Source organism: Paramormyrops kingsleyae, chromosome 24, assembly GCF_048594095.1.
Source record: "Paramormyrops kingsleyae isolate MSU_618 chromosome 24, PKINGS_0.4, whole genome shotgun sequence".
Taxonomy (NCBI): domain Eukaryota; kingdom Metazoa; phylum Chordata; class Actinopteri; order Osteoglossiformes; family Mormyridae; genus Paramormyrops; species Paramormyrops kingsleyae.
The window spans coordinates 10,809,854-10,837,636 of record NC_132820.1 but is presented as its reverse complement, the minus strand read 5'-3'; the positions used below and the strand labels follow the sequence as shown (position 1 = coordinate 10,837,636).

The following is a 27,783-nucleotide window of genomic DNA, read 5'->3' as shown; positions in this document are numbered from 1 at the left end:
TTTTAAACCATGTGTCATGCTGTAGCGTACTTTGTGCAACGCGATGTATACAGGAGACATAGGCTGGCAATGAGCAGGTGGTTGGCAGTGGGCGATCTTAACTTAAGCAGGACGTCTGACGCTTTCCTATATATAGGAGCCTTAAGTTCCCTTGGTGCTCAGGTCCAAGTTGGTATTTGCTGTCAAACTTTTCTTTCCGAAAGCATGCATATGTTGGCATAACGTGGCGTGGATGGTTTGACAGGCGAGGTGGGCTGTGGGAGGGAGAGCGGGGCGTGATTGCGGCTTGACGGCTCGCCGGCCGCCGCGTGTGGAGGAACCGGCGGCTATTGTGCGCCGCGAAGCGGACCCCTCTGCGGCAGGCGGCGGAGTCCGGGGTGACACGGGCGAGCTCCCTACCTCGTGGTAGATGCTGACACGGTCTTTGTCGGGTTTTATCCCTTGCTTGTTCGTTTTGCTTGCTTATGCATGCCTCATGCGCAAGAAATCAGTTATGCTGAAACAATGGAAGCCCCCCCCCCGCACACACACACACACACACACACACACACACACTACCACCACCCCCAGCCACATCACCCTCCTCCCTACCTGCCTGAGTCCTTGATTTACCTCTCCTTCTTCAGGAGCAGATGGGCTGGGGGTGCTGCTCATCTGCGCGTGTGGGAGGGGGGTCTGCACCTTAGCATCTCCGAAGGGGGGGCTCAAAACACCTCTGTCCAGCTGGGGGCGATGGAAACCCCGTGAGCGATGGGGGGGGGGGGGGTGACTTTAATGCTCAGCCTGTACCTCCACAGATAGGGGCTCTCAGCTGGGTTGGGCTGTGGGGTGGGTGTATGTTCTGTCAGTGCGTATAATTGGGTCTGGTATCTAACTACTTCTGTAACTCCAGCTGAAAGACCCAATCCCCCTCTCTGTGACCCAAGTCCTGATTACAGCCCACCAGTTCAGTGTTCCTTGTTCCTGTCTGTGGATTCGCTGGCTCGTGGGAGCTGGATCAGGATGAGGATTGGCTGAATTCTGCTGGCTTGGGACCACTGAGTCGGGCTCTGGGGTGAAGATTTGAGATAAGTGGCGAATGCCTAAGACACCCCCCGTACCGTCGGACTTTGGCCCAGGTTTTATTTGGCCAGTTTGAGTTGCCACCTATAATTTGCAGTAGCTTCACCTTCTGCTGTATCCGTCGCCGTGGTGACAGTCATCTGGGTTCCATCCTCTGCCTCTGTCCTACGGTCTTCACAGACATTATTGGGGTCTTGATGTCAGGAGTGTATGTGCGCTTGGTCTTTGGGCACCGTGCCTCTTTATTCCCGGGAACTTTGGCCATTCAGCGTAACTGTAGAAGGGAGTTTAATGACTTAAACATTCAGTGATTTGTCTTGTTCTCCTGAATGGAGGTTGACCGTTTTGTGAATGTTGCGTTCATAAGTATGTAAAGTCAGTGTCCTCGCAAGCGTGCTATAAAAATAAGTCTGACTTAATCACTTGCTAACATCCTGGCTTAAGAATTTCTGTAGTCTGTGGCTTGAGTACCATAAATAAATTGTAGAAGCTTTATTGAAAGGGGATAATGGACATTACAAAGCTGTCTCCTCTTAGCCAGGGGGTGTGTGCTAATGAATTGGCCATTTATTGGAGCCTTAAATAAAGCCAGTCCAGGTCGGTGTTTAACTAGGGGTAAGTAATTCTTTACTCTGTGTCACAACCATATATAAGGTACATAGTGCTGGAAGGAGAATCGATTGCTCTGGTTTTATGAGGATTTGCAGTTACCCAGCACAGCTTAAATCAAAAATCCCAGAGCGGATGTTAAAATTATGTAAATAAAGTAATAGGAAAGGAATGATCACAGAAACATTGTTTGGGTTTCCTCACCTTTAACCTGCTGGGTTGGGTGTTTTTCTTTTAATGATAATTTTTTTTTAGTTGCGTCTTGGTACCACGCTGCCGCTGGTGCCCGCGGGAGTGTCTTTAACGGATCGCATTTAATGCAGATCCTGCGTCGAGCATTAGAGTCAAATCGCATTCGTCACACGATGTCAAAAGCTCAGCGGGATCCATTCATGCCATGTGTGTCCTGGGGTCATGTGACTCCTCTCCGGGGATGCTGGGAAACCCACATGGGTTCTGGTACCATTCGCCGGTTGGCGCAAAGAGGGATTATGCGGTTGGGATTTCTTGTTCAACCGTTTGGTATGCTACACATGGGGGAATTATCTCTGTGGGGGGCGGGGGTGGGGGTTACAGATTTGGTGTTTGCCCTCTGATGAATCATATGGTTATATAATGAGCTCACAGAGGCTTCCTCATCCCTGGACCAGAAGTGTACAAAATCACAGTCTTCAGTGCCGCTGTCAGGAACAGTAGCTGGGAGGTAATGAGTGCCTGATATCGATTATATCCTGGGCGGGCCAGGCAACTGGCTGGCGGAGGGTTATTGATCAGGAGTTGGATGGAAAATGTGGCTGAATTAGTGGGGTAGCGCTTTGCTAACCTGTAAAGGTGCTCGCTAGCGGCAGCTGTCATGAGACGCTTAGGTCTGGAGAGAAGCTGCTTCTGCAGACGTTTCTCTTTTCCTGGAGCATTTGGGTTTGGAGGGGAAGGCAAAGAAGTCGGAGGGATTGTGCTAACAACGATCCTGACAGTCGCCAGTAAGGCTTGCTGATCCTAAATCGTCTAACAGCATAGATTCTCCGGCTAACATTGTCTCCAGTCTCTTCAGCGGAAAGCCCGCCTGTTGGTGCAAAACTTAGCGCATAAAGCAAAAAAACGTATGTCCTTAGGATAATGGCCAACAATCACAATGGTGTCCATGGCATATTGATGGAATTGTTTACTCTGAGAAGTAATTTGGATGTAAAAGAGACAAGATTGGCTTTGAAATTTTAGCAGGTCCACCTCAATACCTGTGTAACATGAAAGTTTTACAACTCTTAGAGATTCAAATATGCTCAGCACCTCAACATCAACTCGTAAACCCCCTGGTCTGAATTGGCGGAACACCAGTGAAAATTCTGTATTTGATTCCGAAACCGCAGTCCGAACTGCCTGGACATACGTCGTGGCTGGAGTTGGACAATGGACATTTTGTCCCCATGAGACAAATATCAGAGCATAGTGTTTCCCTCAATGGGGTTTTAAAAGGGAGAAAATAGCTGCTTTTGTTTAAAAGCAGCAGATGTTTCTTTGGGGGGAGTAAATAGTCGTATTTTTTGACCGCTTAACACAGTTTTTGCTGTGAATGGGGTGGGAGGGGGGCACCCCTTTAGTGTCTTGAAACAAAAGCAAACAAAAGAAAGACAATCTATCCTTACTGTGCTTGCCCCGTCCTCACAGAGGAGAGCTATTTCTGCAGCCGGATGATAGTCAATCAAAAGCCTTTGCAGGACAAAACATGTCTTTGATTTGACTTGATATCCTTCTTTTGACCGCTGCCCTTGCGAATTTCTGACTTCAGACGCGATGCCGATACGTTAGAAACAGCAGGAAACGTGTGACTGGCTGTCTTTCATTTTGATTTGCAGTCAGCTTTTTTTTCCCCCTTCACTTTGAATTTGACTGTTGTGTTTTTAGGCTCTGTTGTCTTTTAGATATGCAAATTGGGATGCAAATTTTGTCCACCAGAACGTGTAAAATACAAATCCCAGGTCTCTGTTATGCGGTTGCGCTTATCTGAAGTCCTACAGTACTCAAGAGGGCAAACAGAATTCTAATATTTACTCTCTCAGAGGCTCATTGTAGCGTCATTTAACGAATGATTCCTGCATACAGTAGGTGACTGTAGACCCTATTTTGAGGGACACTAAGCACCCCACTTCTTGCGTTACCTTCCTCGAAAAAAAATTTCTAACTTCTGTATCTTTGTACACATTTAGTACAAATTTGTAGTATAGAACAGCCTCGACCCAGCTTAGCAAATTGAGCCCCCTCCAAAGGGTCAATTCTTAGAATTGCCCCTGGGTTACTGCAAGTACAAGGCTGCAATTGAGTACTCTATGCAATGGTACAACAATTCACAACAATTACAGAACAGGAATAGAATAGGATCTTCATTGTCTGCAGAAATTTGGTTAGCAGTACTGCAGTCAAGTAAAAACAGATGCAAAAGTGCAGACAACATATAAATAAAACACATACAGGCATACGCACTCAACATAGGTGCAAACATATACACATGGATTGCACAAGATATATAAGAGAAATGTCTAAATATGAATTATGCAATGTACAAAGGTAATGTTTTAGGTAGTGCAAAATCGACACAGAATCGATGCCAGCGTGTTGAAGTATCTGTAGTCAGTGCGCTCTGAGCTATGGGAAAGGGCTCTTACCACTGTGGGGAATAAGCTGCTTTTCAGTCTGGTTGTGGGGGCATGAATAGGGCTACAATACCAGTCAAAAGTTTGGACACATCTTCCCATAGAAAGGTTTATTTTTTACTATTCTCTGCATTTTAGAATAATTATAAAGACATCAAAACGATAAAATAACATATATGGAATTATGCACTGACCAAAAAAGTATTAAACAAAAGCAAAATAATTTGCTGGAGGGCAGGGGGGGCACCTCTGTGGGTTGGGACTCAGAAGGTTGCTGGTTCAAATCCCACAGTCAGCAGAGTGATGCTACCATTGGGTCCTTGAGCAAGGCCCTTAACCCCAATTGGTCCAGGGACTGACTGACCCTACTGTCTCCTCCACGCCAGTTTCATGAGGTGGCCTCCTGGGATGCTTTTCCAGCCGTCCTGAAGGAGGTCCCACATATATGCTGAGCTCTCATTGGTCGCTTTTCCTTCACTTTTTGGTGAAACTCCTCCAAAACCATCTATACTGGGTTTAGGTCAGGTGGTCCGGTCATGTGATGCAACACGCTATCACTTCCTTTGTAGGCAGCTTGGCGTGTCCAAACCTTTGACTTGTACTGTATGTATTCACCTTAATCATCAATACACATAAATAGTTATGATCAATGTGTCACTCATCAGGTTTAAATGAAATAACACATTTTCAAAGAGGTATTTAAGTTTTGTAGGCAAATTCATGGATGTAGATTTATTTTCTACTTACACAATATAATAAATTGTGTCTTTTTGAATTCACAGTGTACTTTTCTGAATCCTAACCTGCTAGATGACATTTAGATGATAAATTATTTTTTAACCAACTAATTTTATCTCTGAATGTACTTCAGAGGGGTTTGGTTAGATGGTCCTCAGACTGGAGGTTGTCTGGGCTGCTCCTTTGGGGTTTGGAACAGATGTTGATAAACATTTGTGTCGGGTGTTTGGGGGGAGGGGGTTCTCACTGTAGTTATTTCAGAAGAGGCACAGAAGTTACCCTGTGTCCACATGTGACATGTACTATCTCCAGAAGACCCTGAAAGAAGTTTGTGTCTGATATGTGTCCATATGTCTTGTAATGAGTCCCCCTAATGGCCTCCATCAGTGCTGGTCTGTTGTTCAGGGAGTATCTTAGAGGTGTAGGACACCTTGTGTTCTTCTGCCGTGTATACATATTTTCTGCTCAGAGTGGCTGCCTCCTGCTTTAAGTACTACAGCCGACCAATGAGGGTTGTTTTAATAATAGTCGTACAAAGCAAGACGAAAGTTTCTCAAGGGTACCGCTAATGTAGGGCAGTCGCCAAGCAGGGGACAATCCGCCCCCGGTCCTGGTGAAATCCCGAGCTTACGTCTCCAATACAAAGTGACCTACTGGAAGTTCAGCTGATTCTTTGTTTCTGCGTTCTGTTAGGAAATAGGCTGCTTTTGGGCAGATTCATTAGTGAAAGCTCAACGTTCGAGCCTCTCATGGAGGTTTTGGGGCTTTCGCGTGTCTGATGGCCTGACGTCACAGTTTGTGGCCTGACTGGTTTTTTTTTTTGAGATTCTAACAAGTCATTGCTATTTCTTTATTTATCTGGCAGTCACTTTTATCAAAAACGGCGTACAACTAAAAGCCGGGATAGATCGGGTGTGATGCCGACTCTGGGATTTGAGCCGACGACCTTCTGATCGCAGGCACAGGGATACCCTCTGAGGCACACACCACCCTTTTTTCGTGTGTTTAATCACATGGGTGATGCAAAGAACCCTCTTGATGTTGTCATTGCGTCGGCAAGCCGACTTATGGATTTGAGCGTAATGTCCACTTGTACCTGACTAGTTTACCTGTACCGCAGGCTGCAGAAACCGGTATGCAAGGGGAAGGTTCCTGTTTGTATTTAAACAAAAGAAATGGCCGTCTGAAGCTCCTTTTAAGGAAGTTCCCCTTTCTCTCCGGCAGGTTTTCCAATCCCTCCAGAACTCACCAGCACTACTCTTCCTCACCACCATCAGGACCCCCTCCTGGACCACGATCGCCATGGAGCTGGACTTCGGCCACTTCGACGAGCGGGACAAGGCCTCCCGCACCCCACGGGGGGGCCGCATGAACGGGCTGCCCAGCCCCACGCACAGCGCTCATTGCAGCTTCTACCGGACGCGCACGCTGCAGGCGCTCTCCAACGAGAAGAAGGCCAAGAAGGTGCGCTTCTACCGCAACGGCGACCGCTACTTCAAGGGCATCGTGTACGCGGTGGCCACCGACCGCTTCCGCACCTTCGACGCACTGCTCGCCGACCTGACTCGCTCCCTCTCCGACCACATCAACCTGCCACAGGGGGTGCGCTTCATCTTTACCATCGATGGCACCCGCAAGATCATGTCCATGGACGAGCTGGAGGAAGGTGAGCGGGGTGGGGTTCGAATTGCGTCAGAGGTTTTTGGGGGGGCCTCCTGATGGGCAGTCCAGTCATGATGCAAAAGTGCAACAGGTTTGCTTTAATGTAAGACAGGGGTCTCCAACATTTGTTTCACATCAAAACTATAAGATGCACTGACCAAAACAAAAGTATTAAACAAAAATATTAATAATTTGCTGGGGTGGTGGGCAGCTCTGTGGGTTGGGAGTCAGTAGGTTGCTGGTTCAAATCCCTGCGTCGGCAGAGTGATGCCACCATTGGGCCCTTGAGCAGGCTGTCAACCCTAATTGCTCCAGGGACTAGCTGACCTTACTGTGTCATGTATGCCAGTTTCATGAGGTGAACTCCTGGGATGCTTTTCCAGCTGTCCTAAAGGAGGTCCCACATATATGCTTAGCACTCATTGGCCTCAGTTCCTGGCCACACATATATGCTGAACACTCATTGGCCGCATTTCCTGGTCGCACATATATGCTGAGTGTCACGTACGGACCGGGGAAGCGGGAGCAGGGAAATGAGGAATCGGGGAATTAAGGTTTTATTGTAGAAAACAACAAGGCAAGGCACATGGACAGACGTTAGACTTCAGACTTCAATGACCGGACTCGGGAAAACATACCTAACGCAGACTTAAATACATAAGACTAATGACAGCAACAAGAAACAGCTGGTAAACACAGGGATTCCACACGAGGTTAACAAGGGGGCGTGGCACATGGGAGGATCATTGGCTGCTTTTCCTCCACTTTTTGGTAAAACTCTATTTTGGTCAGGTGGCCATGACATGTGATGTGACAACATCACTGTCCTTTGTAGGCAGCTTGGAGTGTCCATACTTTGGACTGGTACCAGGGGGAGAGTGGCAATGGTAAAAATTTGTCAAATGGGGCGGGGGTATATATGAGTGGTGATCCTCCCACAATTTGCTTGGGGCGGGGCTCCCTGTGGCATCGTGATGAACGGAATGTCGGCCTGCATTTCTGAACGTCCTGCAGAGGTATTTAAGGCCAGCCAATCATGGGTTTGCTGGCATCAAATGCTGTTTACTCTGTGCTCAAAGCCAAGCACACCAAGTCACCTCGGGGTTGGGGGGGTTTGTTAGGCTTCACAGGGTCTTGAATGTAAGCAGGTCTCTTTCCTTTAAGCGGCACAAAGGCCGGTGGATTTAGTCGTGAGTCGGACCAGCCACCGGAGCAGCTGGCCGCCGACGGGCCCTAGTGCCGAGGATTAGAGTGAGAGAGCAGCCCAACACCACCTGAGTGTAAACAGCCAGCGGGTCACTCTGCCTGACCACAGGGAAGCCTCTCACTCCTTGATATTCTCACACCTCACTCGTCTTCTCCACTTCTCTCTTACCTTATTCTCTACCCAGCCATGTTTTTTTTATTCTCAGCTGATGATAGAAAGATGCTCTCTTTGTTTGAGAAAACTGCTGCCCCAGCTATCTCTGTTCCAGTATTGTTCTTCTGAAAACTGCCTATGGCCTCGCCCTTTACTCTGTAGGCTGAAAACAGTGATTAAATCCACATTTAAGAATTTACACTACACAGTGTTGTTTTTTTTTAGTGGAAAAATTAGTAGGTAAACAGTCACCGTGGGGAGTGGTTCAGTGGGCTAAGCCTCTCTGCCTGTGACCACAAGATTCAAGCCCTAGCCTTAGTCTATGGGCCCCCAGCTCTTGGGGTGACCCCCATCTATTTATTTATTGATTTGTTTGTTTGTTTGTCTAGATTGTATCAGAATTTGTGGATGAGCCTAAGAAGTATTTGATTTATTGATATGTGTTGATAGTACTGATTCCTCATTCAAGATTAGTTTGAGCATTATAGAATTATGATTTATATTATTATTCAGTAACGTGAAGTTGATCACCACGTGTCGACACCATACAGACCTCGTTCTTCCAGAACGTTCTTCCTTCTGACTCGGTCTTTAGGGTTTTCGTTGGCATCAGCAAAGGATGGTGCTTCTAACAATAGTTTATGTTCTCCGCAATTCCCTTGATTGCCTGCGGGATTCTGTCAGAGATGCTCTGTTTCTGGATGCCCTTGATGGTCTGGTGGTTTTTGCCAGGTGGGGTCCTCATTGGGTATTTGAAGGCCAAACAGCAGCATCTCAGACGAGGCATTTCATCAGACCTGGGGCCTCTGAAGGCCCTTAGCCTGCAGACAAGCTCAAGCTGTGTAAATGCAGCCAAAATATAATCTTATTGGGAATTCGTAATAGAACTGCCGGATTTTCTGTGTGGGTCTGTCGTGCGCTCCACCTTTTTGCCATCTACGGCATGCGAGAGGTGACTTGCAGAGCGATGCCGTGCGGTTATCTGAGCCTCCTGGCCGCGTTGAGGCCAGCCAGCTGTTCAGCTGCTACATTTCTGCCACCCAGCGACTGGAGATAATCTGGCGTGGGCCCAGAATGAGCACTGGATGGTTTTAGAAAGCACAGCTGGCGGTGAAGTCGGCACCCAGTCCCTTAATCGGCTGCGGGAACAGCAACACGTGATCTGGCTGCCTCCGGCATCTCGATGGGACGGCTTCTCTGGTATCAGGTGTCTCCCCGTGCTATGTAAACAGTGCCTCAACCCCACTCACTATGTCTGCAGGATACAGGTGGTGTCATTCGAGTTGATGCCCTCCTTTGGGGCTCTTGTCCTACTTTATGGTGCTTTGATATCCCATAGGGTACCTTCGGGTACCTGGCCATATGCGATGAGAGGGCTGTGCAAAACCTGGCAACTTCCCGACCCGGCCTGGGGCAGCTGGTCCTGGTGCCGCCGGTCTCATGCATCATCCCGGCCAATCTGTGGATCGCCGCCCTGGTGGTCACTGCTGAGTCGGGCTCCATCAGCATGCTTCTGGCGTGACGTGCATACTTTGAATGCTCTGGAGAATCCTAGTGCCTTTGTGCCCAAGGCTCCGACGCAGAGGGGATGATTGCTTTCATGATGGTTTGATTAGCCCAGGATAATGAAAAGGTGATAATTCCCTTGATGATCAGACACCAACCCGGCCTACCGCTGTCCTTGCTGGTGTGACTTTAATAAAATTTTATTTGATGGATAACAAGAATGATGCATGTACTCTTTCACCCCTCGGCTAGGTCCGAGTCCTTAACCCCCTGCCCTGCTGATATCATCTTTCATCAGCTGCTCTGGTTTTGAGGTATTGTTTCATAGGTCCAGCTGATGGGAGGCATGGTTGGACAAAAATTGATAAGAAATGGGTATTAAGAGGGGGATAAGATCAGAAACGAGAAAAGGACAGAAGAAAGGATGAAAAAACTGGGGCTTGTGGAGAACGGGATGCAGTGAGATGGCTGGATTATCCCCAGCCTGGTTGCTGTCCCTTCAGAGACAAAGTGCCCCCCCCCCCAATTGGGATGGCACTTTGATACCTCTCTTCAAGCCTCTAATTCAATTCTTCCTCCTCACTTGTTTGACCCCCCTGCCCATGTTTGCTCAGCCTCCCCGCTATACCATCTGTCCCCCCCACCGGTGTTTTTTCAATTACCCACAGCACCCGTCTTAATTGAGCCTCGTGCCCATCACCCCACCCCCCCCCCCCCACCCTCCACCCCACCCTATCAGATCATCATTTGCTCTGATGCATGAAAACACAAGAATGGATTAGTGTGGGTCAAGAGCCCTTTTCAGAAGAATTGCAAGGACGACCGCTCGGGGGTGAAGGGGATGGACGAGAAAACCGTTGTCCCTGCTTTGTGACATTTACATGATGCTGTCCTCCATTTGAGCACCAAGGGGGAGTCTTAGCGACCAAGAAAAGGCAGTGGGGGAAGGTCACAGTGTGAGAATCGTAGGGTTCAACAACCCAACTGTTCAACCTCTTCTCGGTGATTAATTAACTCAGTACTCCATTATAACGTCTTGCTACGCCGTTGCTGCGGCACGCGAAGGGCGGAGTTGATTAATACTCCCTGCGTTATTCTGCCTCTGACACCTCGGGTCACGGGAAGCTGGAAATTGATGGAAGGAGTGTGGGAGTGGTGAGAGAGAGTCGGGGGGAATGGAGGACAAACGGAACATAGCTTCCATAGCTACTTCCTGCAGCGGTCCGAAAGACCTGGGGTGCAGATCGATCAGTGAGGCCCAGCAGTCATGCAGGTCCAGTTCAGTCATTTAGAGCTAAGTTACTCGGGGCACAGTCATGATTTATTATGGCTGTAACTGCGACTTTTATGCTCAACTGGTTGGCAGAAACAAAATCTTGGTCTGGACTTGTAGCTTCTGGACCTGAAATGTCCAACACTGTTGACATCATATTATGTAGCTGAACCTGGGCTCGGCTTTCTCAGTCTGCTCTTCTTGATCTCCTGCGTGGAGCTCGATCCACTCCTAGACTTGTGTGCAATTCCCACCCTTCTCTGTTTGTGCCAGAACAGCATCTTGCAGTCATTTTGTATTGAGGAAACGTGCGTGATATAAACCTCCAGGAACATTTCACATCTCTGGGAGGTGTTAGGAAAAACAAATATAGCGTTTGTACATTGTGAGGAGAAAAGGTGTTCATTTCAAATAACTGAAATATGGTTTGTAATGTTAAGCAAAAAACCCAGATGTCACCTTTTCTCCTGTAACTCTGTGAGGAGCATCCTACCTGAGTGATGGTTCAGTGATGCAGCTGGGAGCGCCATCACAATTCTCCACCCATGATGCGCTGATATTCAAGGCACCTCAGTTACACTCGAGCTCTTTTCAAAACATGTCGTCTTAGTCTGCTCCGCATAAATCGTCTTTCTTGCCAGTAACAGAGTTTTTGTCTAATGATACGATGATGAATGTGCTCTGTGGCTGTTTGAGTAGCATTTTCGAGTTCGTTTGGTATGTCGTTTATTCTTGATCATTGGCGCTGTCTTGAACTTATCTCACTTTGCATCAGGGCCAAACCCACACACCATGCAAAAATAAAACCTGGTCTTCAGCTGGCAGAGTTAAGTAGAGCTGTTGTCTTAAGGATTATCTCCTGTAAAACAACCTGTTTGTGCCTACACCTCTTGAGAGCTAGTTGGCTTTTATTGAGCTGGTGATGGTTAAAAATAAACTCTGCCATGTGTCATTTGGAGCATTTAAGGTAGTTGCTGCAAGTCTCTGGAGGCGCCCTACTGAGGTACCCTTGGGCAGGTATCTGACCTGAATTGCTCCAGTAAAATATTGGGCTGTATCACATGGCTTTAGATGAGAGCAGTTAAGCGGCTGAATGTAAATGTCGATATAAGTGAGGTTCTCTGTAATACCGGCTTAGTAGGTCAGCACGGGCGAGGAGACCTCGTGTAATGAACATGGAAAGACCAACCGGGGCTTGTCAGCGCAGGCAGACAAACGTGGCTGAATCTCTACAGCAGGAGCTTGGCGTCCTAATTAGTGACTGCTAATGAGGTTCCCAACTTGCCATTGTGTCGTCCAGGTATACAGGACATGTCCATTAAAGGGGACACAGTGTTCTCTGAGCTTGGTGACCCAAACCCCACCTGGGAAGGAGCTGGAGAGGTGGGGCTTGGACTTGATGGGAAATTCGTGTTAGGTGTGCTACCCTTTATAATTCTTGTTAGCTTGGTTTGGTATATTTTTTGCACATTTCTACTCCCCGCACCAAACCTACAGGATCTCTACCTGTCACTCCAAAATGTGGTCAGCAGATAGGGGATGGGCCTGGTGTACTGGAGTAGAGAGGTGGAAGGTTCAGGTCCAGAAAGTAAAAATCCAGATTTTGGTTCAACAAATTAGTTGAGTATAAAGAGTCATAGACACAGAGTACTCAACTGCTTGGTTGAAACAAAATCTTGGTCTGGATTTTTACTTTCTGGACTTGATATTTCCACCTCTGCTGGTGTACAGACTGATATGCCAGGACTTGTCAGGTAATTATCTTTTTTCTACTGAGGCCCCTTTGGAGAACTTGGCTGAAAGCACAACAGACTTCATCTGGTTATGGAGGATGAGAATGTTTGGTATTTTCAGGACCACGGTAGTTTTTGGTATTCAATACTGTGTTCAATATTGCAACTTCTGCTGTTTCAATTCGTAGGTGAGAGCTACGTCTGTGCCTCCGAGAACTTCTACAAGAAGGTGGACTACACCAAGAACGTCAATCCCAACTGGTCCGTCAACGTCAAGGCCTCCGCCAGCCAGAAGAACCTGCAGTCGATGACCAGCTCCAAGAGCAATAGCGACTTAAAGGAGAGCAAGGAATTTGTGCGGCCCAAGCTGGTGACGATCATGCGTAGCGGCGTGAAGCCACGCAAGGCCGTGCGCGTGCTGCTGAACAAGAAGACGGCGCACTCCTTCGAGCAGGTGCTCAACGACATCACCGAGGCCATTAAGCTGGAGAGTGGCGTCGTCAAGAGGATCTACACTCTGGACGGCAAGCAGGTAGAGTAGGAACCCAATCTGTCCTGAGTTGCCTCACACTAAGTCAGTGTTTCTCAAACCAGTCCTCGGGGAACCCCAGACGGTCCACGTTTTTGCTATCTCCCAATTCCCTGTGAGTTGGAAGGGAACAAAAACGCGGACTGTCTGGAGATCCCTGCGGACTGCTTTGAGAAACACTGATCTAAGTAGATTCTTCCCAGTACAATTCCCCTAAACTTGTTAAAACCATCTGCAAAGTTGTAGGTCAATATGAAACTACCCAATTTATTGATGTTATTGGACAGGTGTATATAGCAGAGGTGGGTAGTTCGAGTTCAGAAAATACAAATCTAGACAAAATCAAACAAACAAAATCTTGGTCTGGCTTTGTACTTTCAGGACCTGAACTATCCACCTCTGGTAAATGGAAAGACATGGACTCTGTTTGAGGTTCATGGGTACACATTTCTATGGCCATATGGCCAATCACCACGCCTGTTTCTTTCTACATCTTCAGTCAGTCCAGAAAGTGTGCACAGCTTTGAAGATTACTGTCCAGTTTCAGGCAAAATCCACCTATACACAGTAGGCATGTAAACAAAGTCGTAAGGCAGGACCTGAGTGGAGTACACGGCATCAAGTGACAATAACGACGTTCCTGAGAATTTGTCAAGTTGGTTGCAACTGCATCCATAGAGATAATCATGGGAATCATTTTGCAGGGCACACATTTATTTGACAACTATGGAAATGCTGATTTATATGTACACAACACAGTGATTTGTCCTTGCAGTAAAAACTAATTAGATATGGTGGCAATCATGGCCTCTGACAGTTTAACACACTTTATTAAATCGCACATTTCAGCACCATTTTTTTTTTTTATCTCTTGATACACATATACAATATATTTTCTTTACTGAGCATACAGACATGCCCTGCTCTTGTCCAAGTCCATGATGCTCGTGTTTGTGATGTTATCTGTATGTCATGAGCCAGTTGAATGATCCCTGCACAGGAATTACCCAACCTGGTCCGCCTGTACAAATGGAAGATAAGATTCTTTATTGTGTCTCCCGGGATCTGCTTAGGCTGTGTTGGTAATGGGTAGGCTGTGCTGCCAGGATATCACCTCTAGACAGGATTGGAAGCAGCCTTGGTCGATGTCTGTAGGTGGTGCCCTTTTTTGGGTGGCGTGGGGGTGTGGTCACATGGTCGACAGCTGCAGACACGGTTGGCACCGCTTGGCACCCGCCGGGGTCTCCGCTTAGCGTCAGCAGCTGTCAGGGTGCGGCAAAGCGGGGAACTTTGGGCCCCCCCGACCGCCAGCTGTCTCCGAGCGACCTTCAGACTAAATTGACAAATCAGGACCAGGAGTCATCATGCTTCTGGAAAATCAGACGTCCCAACAAGTGTCGGCTGCTTGAGGCCCGTGACATTGCAGAGATGTTATGCTGTCTTCATATTTTGCTGAAGGAACCTTCTGAGAAGCACCGTGATAGGGTTAGGGTTAGGGTTAGGATTAGGGTTAGTGCCGGTTTAAATCCCAGGATTGGCAGAGTAAATTCACATTTTGGCCCTTGAGCAAGGCCCCTAACCCAAGGTTACTTTAGGGAGTCACTGACCCTGAATGTCACTTTGGATAAAAATGTCTGCAAAAACATAAATGTAAATAATAGGCAGACTCATATTTCTGATGCTCTCATAATCTCAGGAGCCACCGTATTACAGTTATGATTTGTAAGGTTTACAGTAGTATCCCAGAGGTCACCATTTAAGTAGCTGGAGGTGGACGCCAGGCCTGTGGCACTTCCAGAAACCGCAGAGGTACGACTGTAGCCCGAAATAGGACACATCTTGTTGTCCCACTTTGCTGTTCTACATATACGTTGAAGCTGGACTCAAGAGTGAATCGTGAGTTTGGTATTTTTTCATCAGTTATAAGGGACTCAACTGGATGAATAAAATGCTGAAAACCCAAGAGGGTCATAGCTGGCACCTCCATCAGCCTCGGTACTTAGCCTGAATCGCTTCGGTAAATGCAGAGTTGCGTAAGCTGTTAAAGCTGCTTCGGGTCAGTGCGCCCATCGCACAAACAAACGTGTTATTGGCCATTTGAAAAGCGGCTCGTCTTTTTGGGGCATTTTTCTCGGGCCACTCAGACACAGGTTGGTGTGTTTAAAGAGGCTTCACTGATCCGTGACCTCAACCGTTCATTCAGGTGCCCGTCATTAGAGGCCCTGACAGGTGGTGTACAGGTTTTAAGCATGTTAAGGCGTCCTTGAGTGATGGGACCAGGTGACAAATACTGATGGCTCTCAAGTACTGATTTGGGATGAAATGCTTGGGTGGACTGACACAGTGGGCCCTGCAGGTTACGGGACTCATATACAGCCTGCAAACAGTATAAAATAGAATTATGTGCATTTGCTTGATGTATTAAAGAACTATACAAGCGGTATTATCCATAACTAGCAATGCCGGTCACCCCATTAGGTGACATAAGGTGCCACTTTCTAAGGGGGCGCTTACTTAGCAAGCCAATTTCTCTTTTTCTCAGACAGGGGGCGCTAGTGGTGAACCATACCTAGGGTGCTACATGTGCTTCGACTGGTACTGCTAGCTGGAATACCTTGACGTTTTTATTCCTCGATACGGGTAGATATTTCTGGCAGAACGACTTTGTGCAAATAGCTGTACCGAAGCATTCAGTCACTGAGCCCTGTGAACTTTCGGTCTCGAGTCAATTGTGAGGAGGCTTTTGTGGGGGAATTGACAGCCTCAGATGTGGCTGAGCTGAGGGTTGTTTTACAAGGCCTTCCTAAGCTGAGTCACCATCTGGATGCCCCCCTCCCACTGCTCCACATCAAGACAGAGTCTCGCCGCAGCATTCAATGGGCTCTAGATGCCTGCTGATGCCTTAGAGTGGCATGAAGAAACAAAGGATCACCTTCCCTCTGTGGTTTCCTCTAGCCAATGTCTTTCTTTCCATCAGACTTTTATGGCGATGTTCTCATGTCCTCATGAAACATCAGCAGGTAGAAGACCCTTCATCACTGACGTACCGGCCAAGTCTGATCTAGTAATCACTCCTCGCCGTGTCTAGGCTGAGATTCTAGGCATAGATGTCAAAGTAATATCTAGTTAGACCCGCCCGCTGTTGTTCTAGACGTCCCTAGGCATGATGGGAAGGTAATTACTTAATTAACTCAGGATCCGCATTGCTGTGGAAGCTTCTGCTTTTGGTACGCAATATACCTCACTCATTCAGCTCTTTCTTTTGTTTTAATATTTGGCCTTTTTAAATTGTACTATAATGTATGTATATACAAGATTTTCATATAAAAAAATGTGCAGTTGATAGTGATAAGTAGGGGTGACAGAAAAAATACCTGGCATTTCCTTGTTGGTTCTCCACAAAGGTGGGAGCCAGAGTCGGATTAGTAGGGAGTCGTGGATGTTGTTATGGAAACACGGTTCGCAGTGCCGCATTAAGGGAAACTGGGAGAAAGCAGGACTGGGAGCGTGGCTGTTGCCAGGCCATGTGCTGTCTGAGTCCAATAATACCCCACGGAAGCTCCACATGGAGCTGGGGAGCGAGGGGGGGGGGATGCTGAGAGTAGATTTCCTCTAAGGAAATGAAAGCCATGCACTCTTGCCCTTTCTTGTGGCTGGTGTTTGCTAAAAGCTGACTACCCCGAGACAACGGGGGGGCCGGGCGGTGGCTGACCACACCCTCGCCCCGACACGGTCCAGCGCAATCTAATCCCCGGGTCTGGCACGCTCTGATAAAGCCCAACATCGGGGAACCCTCCCCAGGCCGCCGTCGTCAAACGAGGCCGACCCTTTGATGGATAAACTGATTTGCTGGGGCGGGGTCCAGGGTAGGGCATGGCCGTGCATTTTTTTCTTTGTTGTGGTCAGCAAAACACAGCCGTGAACCCTGAGGTGAGGGGGGGGGTGTTTGTAATTTGTATGTGCCTGGGCTGGTGGGGGGCGGGGCCATTTCCAGGATTTTCTATAGGTACAAAGGCTGAGGAGACATTGAGAGCCACCTCATCCAGCACGGTGAAGAGAGGAGGTCCTTGTCGACACCTACAAATAACCTCTGCGTGTGCCTCCATCCATCCATCCATCCATCCATCTTCTGAACACTTATCCTGGGCAGGCAGCACAGAGCCCAGGGCCTGGGTTTATCCTGGATTAGATTCCAGTCCATCACAAGGCAGACACACGCTTAGTCGTACGCTATAGGCAATCTAGATATGACCATTGAGGACCATTGTCTTTTGAGGAAACCTGGGCAACATGGGGAGAACCTGCAAGCTCCACAAGCATAAGTGGATAAGCATAAGCAATAGCGGAACATTTTAAGAACATTGCTGCTGGGACCACCGATGCCGATGGGTTTGGTGTTCAAACCCATGTTCTGCTTCGTGTTGGCGGTCTGAGGTCTTGTTGCCTTAGTGTTGGTTTTTGAGGGGAAAGTGACATTTATTCTTATAGCCTTAGAGTGTCAGGGTGACTCGAGGGAGGCTGACGCCAGTAGGGCTGTGGGTTTGTGTGTTTTTCTTGAGATCACAGGGGTTTTCTGGTGCATCGCAGGTCATTAATCACTTCAGAATGCTCCCTAGTATATGAGAATATATTGGGATTGAAAATGGGTGTGTGGGTGATGGATGATTTTTGTGATTTTAGGTGTCCTGCATTCTTTACTGAATGCAATGCTTCAGAAAGACTTATGCATTTATTATGCATAATGGCGATTTAATGCAGCATTTACGGTCGCATTTCAGGGTGGGGTCTTTGTCCCCAGCCGGTACTGGTGCTGGTGCATTTCCTGTGGCAAAGTGAGGCTCTGCCTCTCCACCCCGATCTTGCAGCACATTCATTTCCCATCCTGCTAAGACAGCTGGTGTGACCGGTTGCTAGGCGACCGCTTCCGCAGCACAAAGAGGCAGGGATGGACTGGTCTGTTCGATGGCACGTCCCGGTGCGTGCTTCTGTGGGAGAGACACGGTGTCTGCCGTTCATCTGTGTCTGTGTGTGTGTGTGTGTGTGTCGTCTATGACATCACGCTGGTGTGTCTGACAGACCCTGCCTGTGTATGTGTGAGGCAGCTTGTCTAGTGTCATCATTTTTAGCGATACTCAAATTCGCCGAAAGCATTACTGGGGAATGGTCAACTAAAACAGTGTGATATGATCAAATCAAACGTGAAATACAAATGATGAAACAAATGGGAATAAACGTGTCACTGTTATAAGAAGCCCAGCCGGCTACTGATGCTGATTCTGTGTTTTTCTGGGTTCTCACATGCCTCTACACGCGCCCCCCGCATCCGCTGCCAGTCCCGCTTTGTGTCTGACAGTGGTGCCGGCGTGCGACTCAGATTCCAGGTTCCCCGTTAAGCGCCAGTGAGCTCGGGCGAATCGGAGCGGCAGACAGGCGTTCCCGGCGTTCCCGGCACTCCCGGTTTCCCCGAACGCACCTGCAGCCAGCTGTTCCCATCTCATTCGGTGCCCTTGAGAACTAGCCGGGGGGGGGTAATCGGGGCCCGACCTTCTGCGTTTTGCCGGACACGTGTGTGCGCCGGGGGGTGGTGAGGGGGTGGGGGACCCTCTCTGTGGCAGCCATTTTGTCTCCCCTTTCTCTCTCCAACACCGAGAAGAACATCGGAGTGTAAGGTTCTCCTGAGAGGAACCTGCCGGCTACCTTCTCCAGATGAGCTGGCCAGAAACCTCACATCATTGCTCACCTATTCCACGCAGTTTATGTATTATCTAATTTTACTTATTTAGTTTTTTTTTGGGGGGGAGGGGGAATCAGCATAATTGCATTTCTACATTTCTGTATATGTATTTTCTATTACTTTGTTTCTTATGGATGACACTAACACTGATTAAAGGTTAAATAACTATACTGCCATATAAAAGGCTGCATTTCAAAGCTAAACGTTAATAAATAGTAATTGCTGGTACTGCATACTTAATTTTAGACAAAGGGAAATTAACTGCTTTATTGGAACCTTTTTTTTGTGCTGCATGTATAACCACCCATCAGTTAAACCTTTTCGGGGGGGGGGGGTGTATGTGGAGGAGGGATCGCCATGGCAACAGGGTCCACGGCAACTAGAGTCCATTCCTTGAATGGTGTGCCTCTTGCATTTCCTCCAAGGGCACCTCCCTGCGATGGCGGCTTTGTTAACGGGCTCCCGGGGACCTGCTGGTAAACCGGCATCCGGTGTGACCCTTACCCATAGCTGCACATCATTAGGTGGGCGTGAGGAAGGTGAGGTACATCCTGGGGGGCAGAGGTCAGCTGCTAAAGTGAGGAATAAGCTGAATATGATTATTTCTGGGGGTCTCGTTCCACCCCCCTCTTCCCTGGAAGGGGACGTGGTCGTGTCAGAAAGCAATCAATCAGATTAATGTGAGTCAGCTGATTCTGTGGAGATAGCAGGAGGGGACGGCATAACCCCCCCCCCCCCCGGGGTCTCCAGGTCACATGAACGAGGGACAGCAGCTGGCTTTGCTGCCTCCCCAGGCTGTGCAGGGTTCCTGGTTTGAGGAAGATATGAACAAAGCCCCCGCCATCAAGCTCCTTGCCCTATAGTCAAAGCTTTTATCACAAGGAGGCCTTAAATATTTCAGCTGATAAAGCTCCCATCATTCATGCAGCCCATGGCGGTCTTACTCAGATAATCCAGCAGAGCTGTTTTTGCTCTGGAACTCCCAGAATTAGAATCTTTGCTGATGGTTGTTTGGATTTTTACTAGGCCAGATCCAAAGCCTTCTGGGACAGACCTCATGCAATGGAGTCAGCTGGACATGCAAGGGACTCTTTCGAATGTGCTTTTTTTTTGTTTGTTAACGTTTTAAAGCAGAACATTCATTGGTTATGTGGAATGGATGTGAGGATGTAAAGAAAGAAGAAATAACATAAGATGTCTTAATGGCTTCTGAATTAGTAGATCTTTTTCAGTTCTGCATTTTGCTGAGAAACATTTTATCGGAGTGTTTTGACATCCAGGTGAGAGATGGGGCGTCTGCATGTGCCGTCCTTGGTGCTGACCTCTGCTAAACACCTCGACCCCCCCCCCCCCCCACAGTGGTCCTGCCCCACCCTCTAACCTCTGCTGACATCATCACTCCCGGCCAATTTAAAAGATTATAATGGGAGATTAAAGGGGGATTGAAAGCTGACACCTAGTCCTTTCCCCGTCCCCCTGAGAAGTCCAGACGATGTGTTGCAAAGGCCTCTTTAATGGGTGGGATGTCACGGCTGTTGCATGTTTAAAGTCCGGCCGCGTCGCCCGACGTTGTGCCCTTTCGGAGGAAATTACCCGAGCAGAAAAGCGTAAGATGAAAGGCCTTCGGAGCGCTGTCCCGGCACAAAGAGGCCAAAGCAAACAGCACCATGTTACAAAGCTTCCGCGGCGTTCCGGATGAGCTGAACTCAGGCTTGTCTTCCTCTCCAGGCCTTTCTGCCTGTAGGGCGTTGGTTTCCGACCCGCCGTTTTCATGTGTCGTCCTCGTTCACCTCCCTGTCCTTGAGTCAACACCCCCCTGTGATCTGACCCCCCCCCCAAAGTATTATGTCCTGTGTTCCTTTTTGAGTTCATCTATGCCAACAACAGCTGAATGCCCCCCCTTTTGTAAGCCGAGTGTTTCCCCCTCCACAGCAACAAGCACCTTCACCTGGCCGAATGAGTCGTCCTGCATCTGGCCATTATTCGCCATGTTTGGACGGCTTTTAATCCCAGCCGGTGACGATGCAGACAGTGGAGGTGAACAGAGTTACAAAGGCAAATGTTTTCATTGTACCACCTGTGTGTCTCCATCGCGGCATGTCCCTCGAGGCTTACCTCTCAAGCGGGAGCTTCGGATTTCAAAAGTTTTAAGAGTGGAAACGGAAACCGAAGACGCTTCTTGCGGCGATGACCTTAAAGCCACATAATCCCTCCTTTGATGTCCCAAGATTTCTCCTTCAGCCCGGCAAAGAAGCCCATAATCTCAACCACAATTTTACAGCGGGTTTGTTTCTGTCATTACAAAAAAAGTGAAATTAGCATTTAAACAGAGAGATAAGGGTTTTGGCTTCTGACGGCTTGACTTCTGGCGAAGTTACCTGGATGTAGCAGTATGGAGGAGTGATGAAATCTTCTGTGTTGTTTCTTTACTGCTGGGTTTGTCTGCTGTAGTGCAAAGAGCAGCAGATTTAATAAACTCACCTTAGGGCACATTGTTTTATTATTAATAAACTTTTTAATAGGCATGCCATGATTATTTAAAATGGTTTTTATTATTACAGTGGCTGATTATGTTATGTAATCGGTTCATTTGTTCCTGAATTCGTCACGCTGCCGTCATGCGGATAAGCGTCACGCTGCGTTTCTGGAGTTTTCCGTGTTTTCACTGGGCTTGGGAGCCTGGTGATACAATCTGCCCTGTGACAGGGAATCGTAGCAAAAACACCATGTCATGATGCCAAAATAACCTGACGTTCTTTTGTCCGGAATGTATAAACACTAAAAAGCGGTTTCGAAATAAGCAAGGAGATTGAGGTTGGGAGGAAGAAATTGATGTTCGGTTTTTCCATGGGAGAAGTAGGGGGTGAGTGAGTTTAATTTGCTTCACATTCATGAGAAGAAATGGATAAAGACTTAGTCATGCAAATCAATAATATGATACCATTCTAGGGCTTAATGCAGTAATGGGGATACTTTGTACAGTAGCCTTTGATCACAGTTCATAATTTATTACGGGGAAGACTTTTTGGGTGGTTAATTCATGCACATGGACGAGATAAACCAGGCAACTGCATTGTGAAATTGCACCAGGGTGCGGTGGGGGTGCATAGACTAACGCAGGAATCTTTATTAGCGATTGGACAAATAAGACTTTCAGCTTGTGGGGGATCACTGGCCACTGTCACTTCCTGCTCTAACCCCATAGGTCAGATTAAGTAATCAATAGGAAACGGCCTAAGGGGTGATTGACAGCTTCCGACAGTCAGACTCATTGTGGGTTTTCAAGTCCCCTCATTTACCCCTCATTTATACCAGGTAGTACGGGGCGCCGTAACCATGAGCGAAGTAAGCGACACAAACAGGAAAATTGTGGTGCTGTTAAGTAACTTTTTGAAATATTGCTGATGACCTGCGTTGTTCAGGGCTTTTCGTTCCGCATTATGTGAAATCCTTTAAAAAAAAAACTCTGGACTGTCCATATTTGACCACTGTGTCTATATGGTCATGTGATCATGACCATGTGATCAGGACAGTTGCATCTGCGTTTGACTGGTCTCCCCTTTTCCGGTGGCCATTCATGTCTTGTGGGTTTTTGCTTATTTATTTTTTTAAAAGGAGCAGATAATTTTTCCAAATCCCTGTTGGGGGCCCCATCTGCGCAGCACCTTAATTTAGCCCAAATGTTCCACCAGAGTGATTTAAAAGAGCCGTATTAACAACAGAATTTACCCTCCTGACGCCTAGTTGAGACTTTGGCTGTGATTCACCTCACTTGCTAGACATGACATGTTCTCACCCCCCCTCCTCCCCATCCGGAGGCTCCTGAGAGACTATGCTAATTTTGCTGATTCCTTACACTCTAAGGATTAAGAGATCTTTCTTGAAGCCTAAAATGCCTCTGCGGAAAAATAACTGCGAATCCCCATAAGAGGCGGGACCAAAGTCACCTGCGATCCGCCAGACGTCTGTCTGGGTCCCCGGAGACCCCACCCTAATAGCCACTTCGCCAGCTGCTACTGAGACCTCCTTCGCCCAACGCACAACAGCAACTGCCCATCGGGGAGCCATTACATCCACCCTTATGTTACTTAAATGTTTTCCATGCGACTTATTTCCCAGCGATTGGTTGGCAGGCGTCATATGGCAAGGAGCCAATCAGGAGAGAGATCGCTCCCTCTTGCGGCCTTGCTCTTCTTTGTCATGTAGATTTGTCAGTTTTATGTACATCAACCTTGGGCTTAAGGTTAAAGAAGCTTCTGTAATCCCCGTTCTGCCCCAGTAAGTGTGTTAGTAGCCCAAAATCTGAGGGTGTCTCCTGTATTAGTACTTTAGTGAGGTGTGTGTGTGTGTGTGGGTTTTCATAGATCACATTTGAGGACCAAATTGTCCCCAAAGTGTAGTAAAACCTGAAATTTCCCTACTTTTGGGGACATCTTTTGAGGTCCCCATTTGGATAACCTCAGTTTTATGAAAATCTGTAAATGCAATCAAAAAAGTAAAAATACCAAAAATCTTGTATTTGGGTTGGTTACTTATGGTTAAGGTTAGGGATGGGTAGAGGTTAAGGGTGTCGTGATTGGGATTAGGGTTTTTCCCATAGAAATTAATGGATGGTCCCCATTTAGATAGGTACACCAATGTGTGTGTGTGTGTGTGTGTGTCTGTGTCTGTGTTTATGTGTGTGACCAGATGATCCCGCAATGTGATAAAAACCTGTTATTTTGATGTTGTTGTGACCATGTGACCACCCACAAGCGGAAATTCAATCTTATAAAAATCTGTGACTGCAATCAAAAAACTAAAAATGCCAAAAGACTTTCATTTTGTTTTTTTTTTACCTATGGTTAAGGTTAGGGCTGGGTAGGTGTTCAGGTTGTCATTGTTGGGATTATGGTTTTGCCCATAGAAATGAATGTACGATCCCCACAAAGATATGAGTACAGGTCTGTGTGTGTTTGCGTGTGTATTTGCTTAATGTTAAACCACAGAAGCACTAGCCATCAGCCCCGTGTGTCTTGTGGTCTATTTAGACAGCGAATCGCGCACTTTTTTTCCGCATTCCTCGGCTGCCGTGTTCAGCACCACCATTTCCCCACGGCCGCAGTGCGGCGGGTGTGAAATTAAAGCCCGACTCGCCAGATCCCAAAGCCCGGCTCCCCGCAGTCACCCGAGGGGACGAGGTGCAGACGCCGTGTTCGCCATTGTTAACCACAGCCTCTGCTGAAAAACGGTCCTCCTAATTACATCTGGCGTGTGGTGTTTCCCTGGAAACCGCATCACAGGCGCGCTGCGGCCCCTACGAGGTAAAAGGCTCTCCGGAGTGGTTCTGGGATGGAAAAGAGGCAAATCTGCCGTCCATATTACTCAGTCCATTGGCTTAGAATCCTCCACCCTCGTGACCAATGAAAACGCTCCACAGCCACCCAGACTCCGCACCTTTGAAATCAGTTAATGGTGACACGCCACAAAGGTAAGATTCCAGTTCAAGAATGCAATCGAAGCTATTGTTTGGACTCTCTTGTGATGTTAACCGTTCAGCTGCTTTACAGCTACATGGACACTTGGATACTCGCAGCTGATTGGACACATTTTGATTGGGAGGCGTGGTTAACTGAGGGTGGGGCAGAATGAGCACATACATTCACGTCACCTGTTCCTTTTTACCATTCTATAAAAGCTCCCTCACCATGACCCCAAAAAGTTCTGCGTGAACCTGATGGTCAAACCCATAACAAGGCGCCCCCTACTGGTGACAAAGAGCTCTCTCCAGACGTCGCTACTGTTTTTTTCAAAACAATCTCCATGATTTGCATTTCTGTTCTCTCTTCTCCAGTATGTGCCTCACCGTATTAATTCCCTTAATAGAATTTGCTTAAATTTGGTAATAAATTTAAAGCCCATTGGTACTGCAGCTGTATCTCCTGTATCTTGAATGCACAACCCCCAGTAACATCTCAGGAGTCACATCGCGGCATTTTAAATTAACCCTCAAAGCAGCAAAATGAACGTGAGTTACTGAATCTATCATGGTCTCTCCAGGTGTCTCAATTATCTCCTTAAAGTGCATATTTATTCCGGAACGAATCTGGGAGGCAAATGAATAAACGGCACAGACCCTGGTGCCCGTCAGCATCGCCCCCTGCTGCCTGAATGTCTTCCCAGCAGGCGGCTTCACCGTGGCCCTGAGCTCATTAATATCCATGTCTTTCTGTTTCTTCTTTTTAAGCAGAGCAATTAGAGGACTTTTCAGGGGAGGAATTCATTAGCGTAATCAAGATGCAGCTTGTCGACAGCGAGGGAAGGAGCTGGATCAGTGTGCTTCCCTTCCTGGCCAGTAGGGGGTGCTGTTGGCGAAACATGGGGCCCCTTAAATGCACACTTCTGAGTGTATAGTTCTCAACCTTTACCATGCCAGCTCACTTGCGACCCTATATCGAGTATAGGTCTAAATTAACGCTATGATCAATCGCACAAATCTGATTGGATGGGAAATCTGATCGTGGATCAGCATAGGAGCATGAGTCACTACCCATGGATTGAGAATCGCTGGTGTACGGTGTCGGAATGAGCCTCCCACTCTGGTGCTCGCATTACATAAACCTTCTGCCCACTCAGCACTTGCAGTGTGTGGCTGTTCTGGAGGGGTCCAATGTGCATTTTGGTGTTCGAATAAGGGATCATCCTATAAAGTAAAACTTGAAGTTTTCGTATGTCCTTGCGTCGCCGTGCTTTGCACTGGTAGATGCAGGTTTTGTGAATGTGAAGTCACGTTTATATGATGTAGATTTATCTTCAAAATGAAATCTCATGTTAAGATTGAAGGAAACCCCCAGGTCTTCTAAACCTTGGACCCATATCCATCTATGCCTGAAAAGTCTGTGGAATAGCCTAAGCATCGTCCTAAGGTCTGGCCCTCGCATTCACAGCACGGATGCTGTTGCTAGGTTACTCCAGGGGTGGTCCAGCTGTCTTGACACTCCTTGCATATTTACATGGTCCGTTTGTTAAGATTTCTTGGAAACTGTTTAACAGACCATGTGACAGGGCAGAAACGTCCATATCACACCAGGCCCTACAGAGGTCCTTCAGGTTTGGTACCAACTGGCAGCCAATGGGATTAAAGCACATGAACTAGAGCCTTTTCATCCAGGGCTGCTGAAGATGTGGTCACATGACCACGGGACAGTGCAGGTCTCTCACTGGACTCCTTTTCCTCTATTCATACAGTCCCCTATAACTGCCTTTACTTACAGCCAAGGAGATAAACTACCTTCACTGTGCAAATGATTGATTGTGAAAGAGATTCAGACTGATCCGAAATGTCCTGCCTACCTGGTCCATCTACACTTGGGAGCACCGTGGCTCTGTTGGAGCTCCACAGCAGGGCACAGTTGGCTGGCGGGGGGTGGGGGGGGTGGGTATAGTCAGACCCCCCCGCCCGACCACGTCAGCTGCCTGACTGGGAGTCAGCAGGTCATACTGTAATGAGATTAGTTGCAAACATCCTCTTTTTTGTACTGGCTCGCGGGGGGGTGATTATGGAGGCTAAAGAGAGGATTACACACAATAGGAATGCCTGAAAAGCCGCGTTTTATTACAGCGTTCATGCCCGGCTTAATAGCATCACGACCATTTAAAAACAATTTAACAACGCGAATCCCCCTCTTCCCAGCACAAAAATACCGGGTTCCATGTTGACTTTCCATTGGTGCTCCGAACATACAGCAGGAAGATAAACAGTCCGGGCCGGAGCAGCAACCCCCCCCCCCCCAAATGAAACCGCAGCGATAGGCTTAGTGGGGATGGGATTAAGTCCTGGGCAAGGAACAATCGCGCTTGGCTTTGCTGCTTGGCAGCCTTGGGTCGAACCCCAGGCCGAGCCCCGGGACACTGGAGAGGCGTGTGCTAAACGCCTCCTGTTCACTCAGTTGCCGTTGGGAAGAAGTTTCCAGAAGCTTTGCGGGGTTAGCTACGTGCTTTCGAAGCGTTCAGCGCCATTGCCAAGGTATAGAGTGGCACTTCCACGGCATAAAGTGTAAACTCTAATGAAACCACGGGTCTTAGGGCAATTCAAATGTACTATGAGAGAACAAAAATACAGAAGAAGGTGGACAAAATTACAAGCAGACAGAATACACTCTAAAATGATGATAAAACATACGGTGTAGTACATATATACAGTATATCAGTAACATGTGTGTTTGTTATCATTATGAAGCACCGTAAGTTTGTTTCCACCAGCATTGTCACAAACACGAGTAATGCGTTACGTTACGACGTTACGACGGTTACAATGTCACTAGGCGATACGAATTCTTCAGCTCCGTTATAATATTAGGGGACCACTGTCGTATATGCTGTCTGTCGTTGACCAAAACATCGTTATGTGGTGCACGACTGTATTTGGTAAGGCAAAGAGAATTTTTACCCACCCAAAACACACATCACCATCAACCTTCGGTCGTCTACGATGCACCATGAAGACCAGCTCAGCAGCGACTGACGGAATTGCATGAAATGGCCTCTTTCCTGGTTTTAGTTGCTCCCAGCTGTCTCAGAAACGCTCCAGGAGTGATAGCTTGTCCTGCAGACCCCAGGGGCTGCAGATGTGGAAGGAGAGCAAAAGCAGTTATCTCTGAATCTGGGAGGAGCTGAAGCCATCTATCTGAATCACTGTGTGTGACATATCCTGCTTCTTCCTGAAGATCAGGACGTGGCGTTCACCTCAGCATTGTGAAGTTTGGGTCTGCGTTTTTTTTTTCAGCCCAAATCTTGTGTGGTGACCTGGGGACAAAATTTGTTAACACTAACTGCTCTTTCCATAATGTGTTGTTTTTATTTATTCATTTGCTGGCAATAACCTGCATCAATGAATATGTATTCCCCTAGGGTCTCATGTTTCAACTCTGTCTGTGGGGGGAGGGGGGGG

The 27,783-nt window shown here is 47.6% G+C and overlaps 1 protein-coding gene across 2 annotated transcripts in view; it reads left to right on the top strand.

The window, feature by feature from the left end:
* Positions 1–27,783, top strand: part of LOC111860774 (neuronal migration protein doublecortin-like) — a 41,517-nt gene that overhangs the window by 168 nt on the left and 13,566 nt on the right. For both annotated transcript variants that reach the window (XM_072706634.1, XM_072706633.1), the window contains exons 2-3: positions 6,282–6,723; positions 12,780–13,123. In XM_072706634.1, the coding sequence (XP_072562735.1) occupies positions 6,360–6,723; positions 12,780–13,123 (708 nt within the window). In that variant the 5' untranslated portion in view covers positions 6,282–6,359. The remainder of the gene's footprint in view (positions 1–6,281; positions 6,724–12,779; positions 13,124–27,783) is intronic.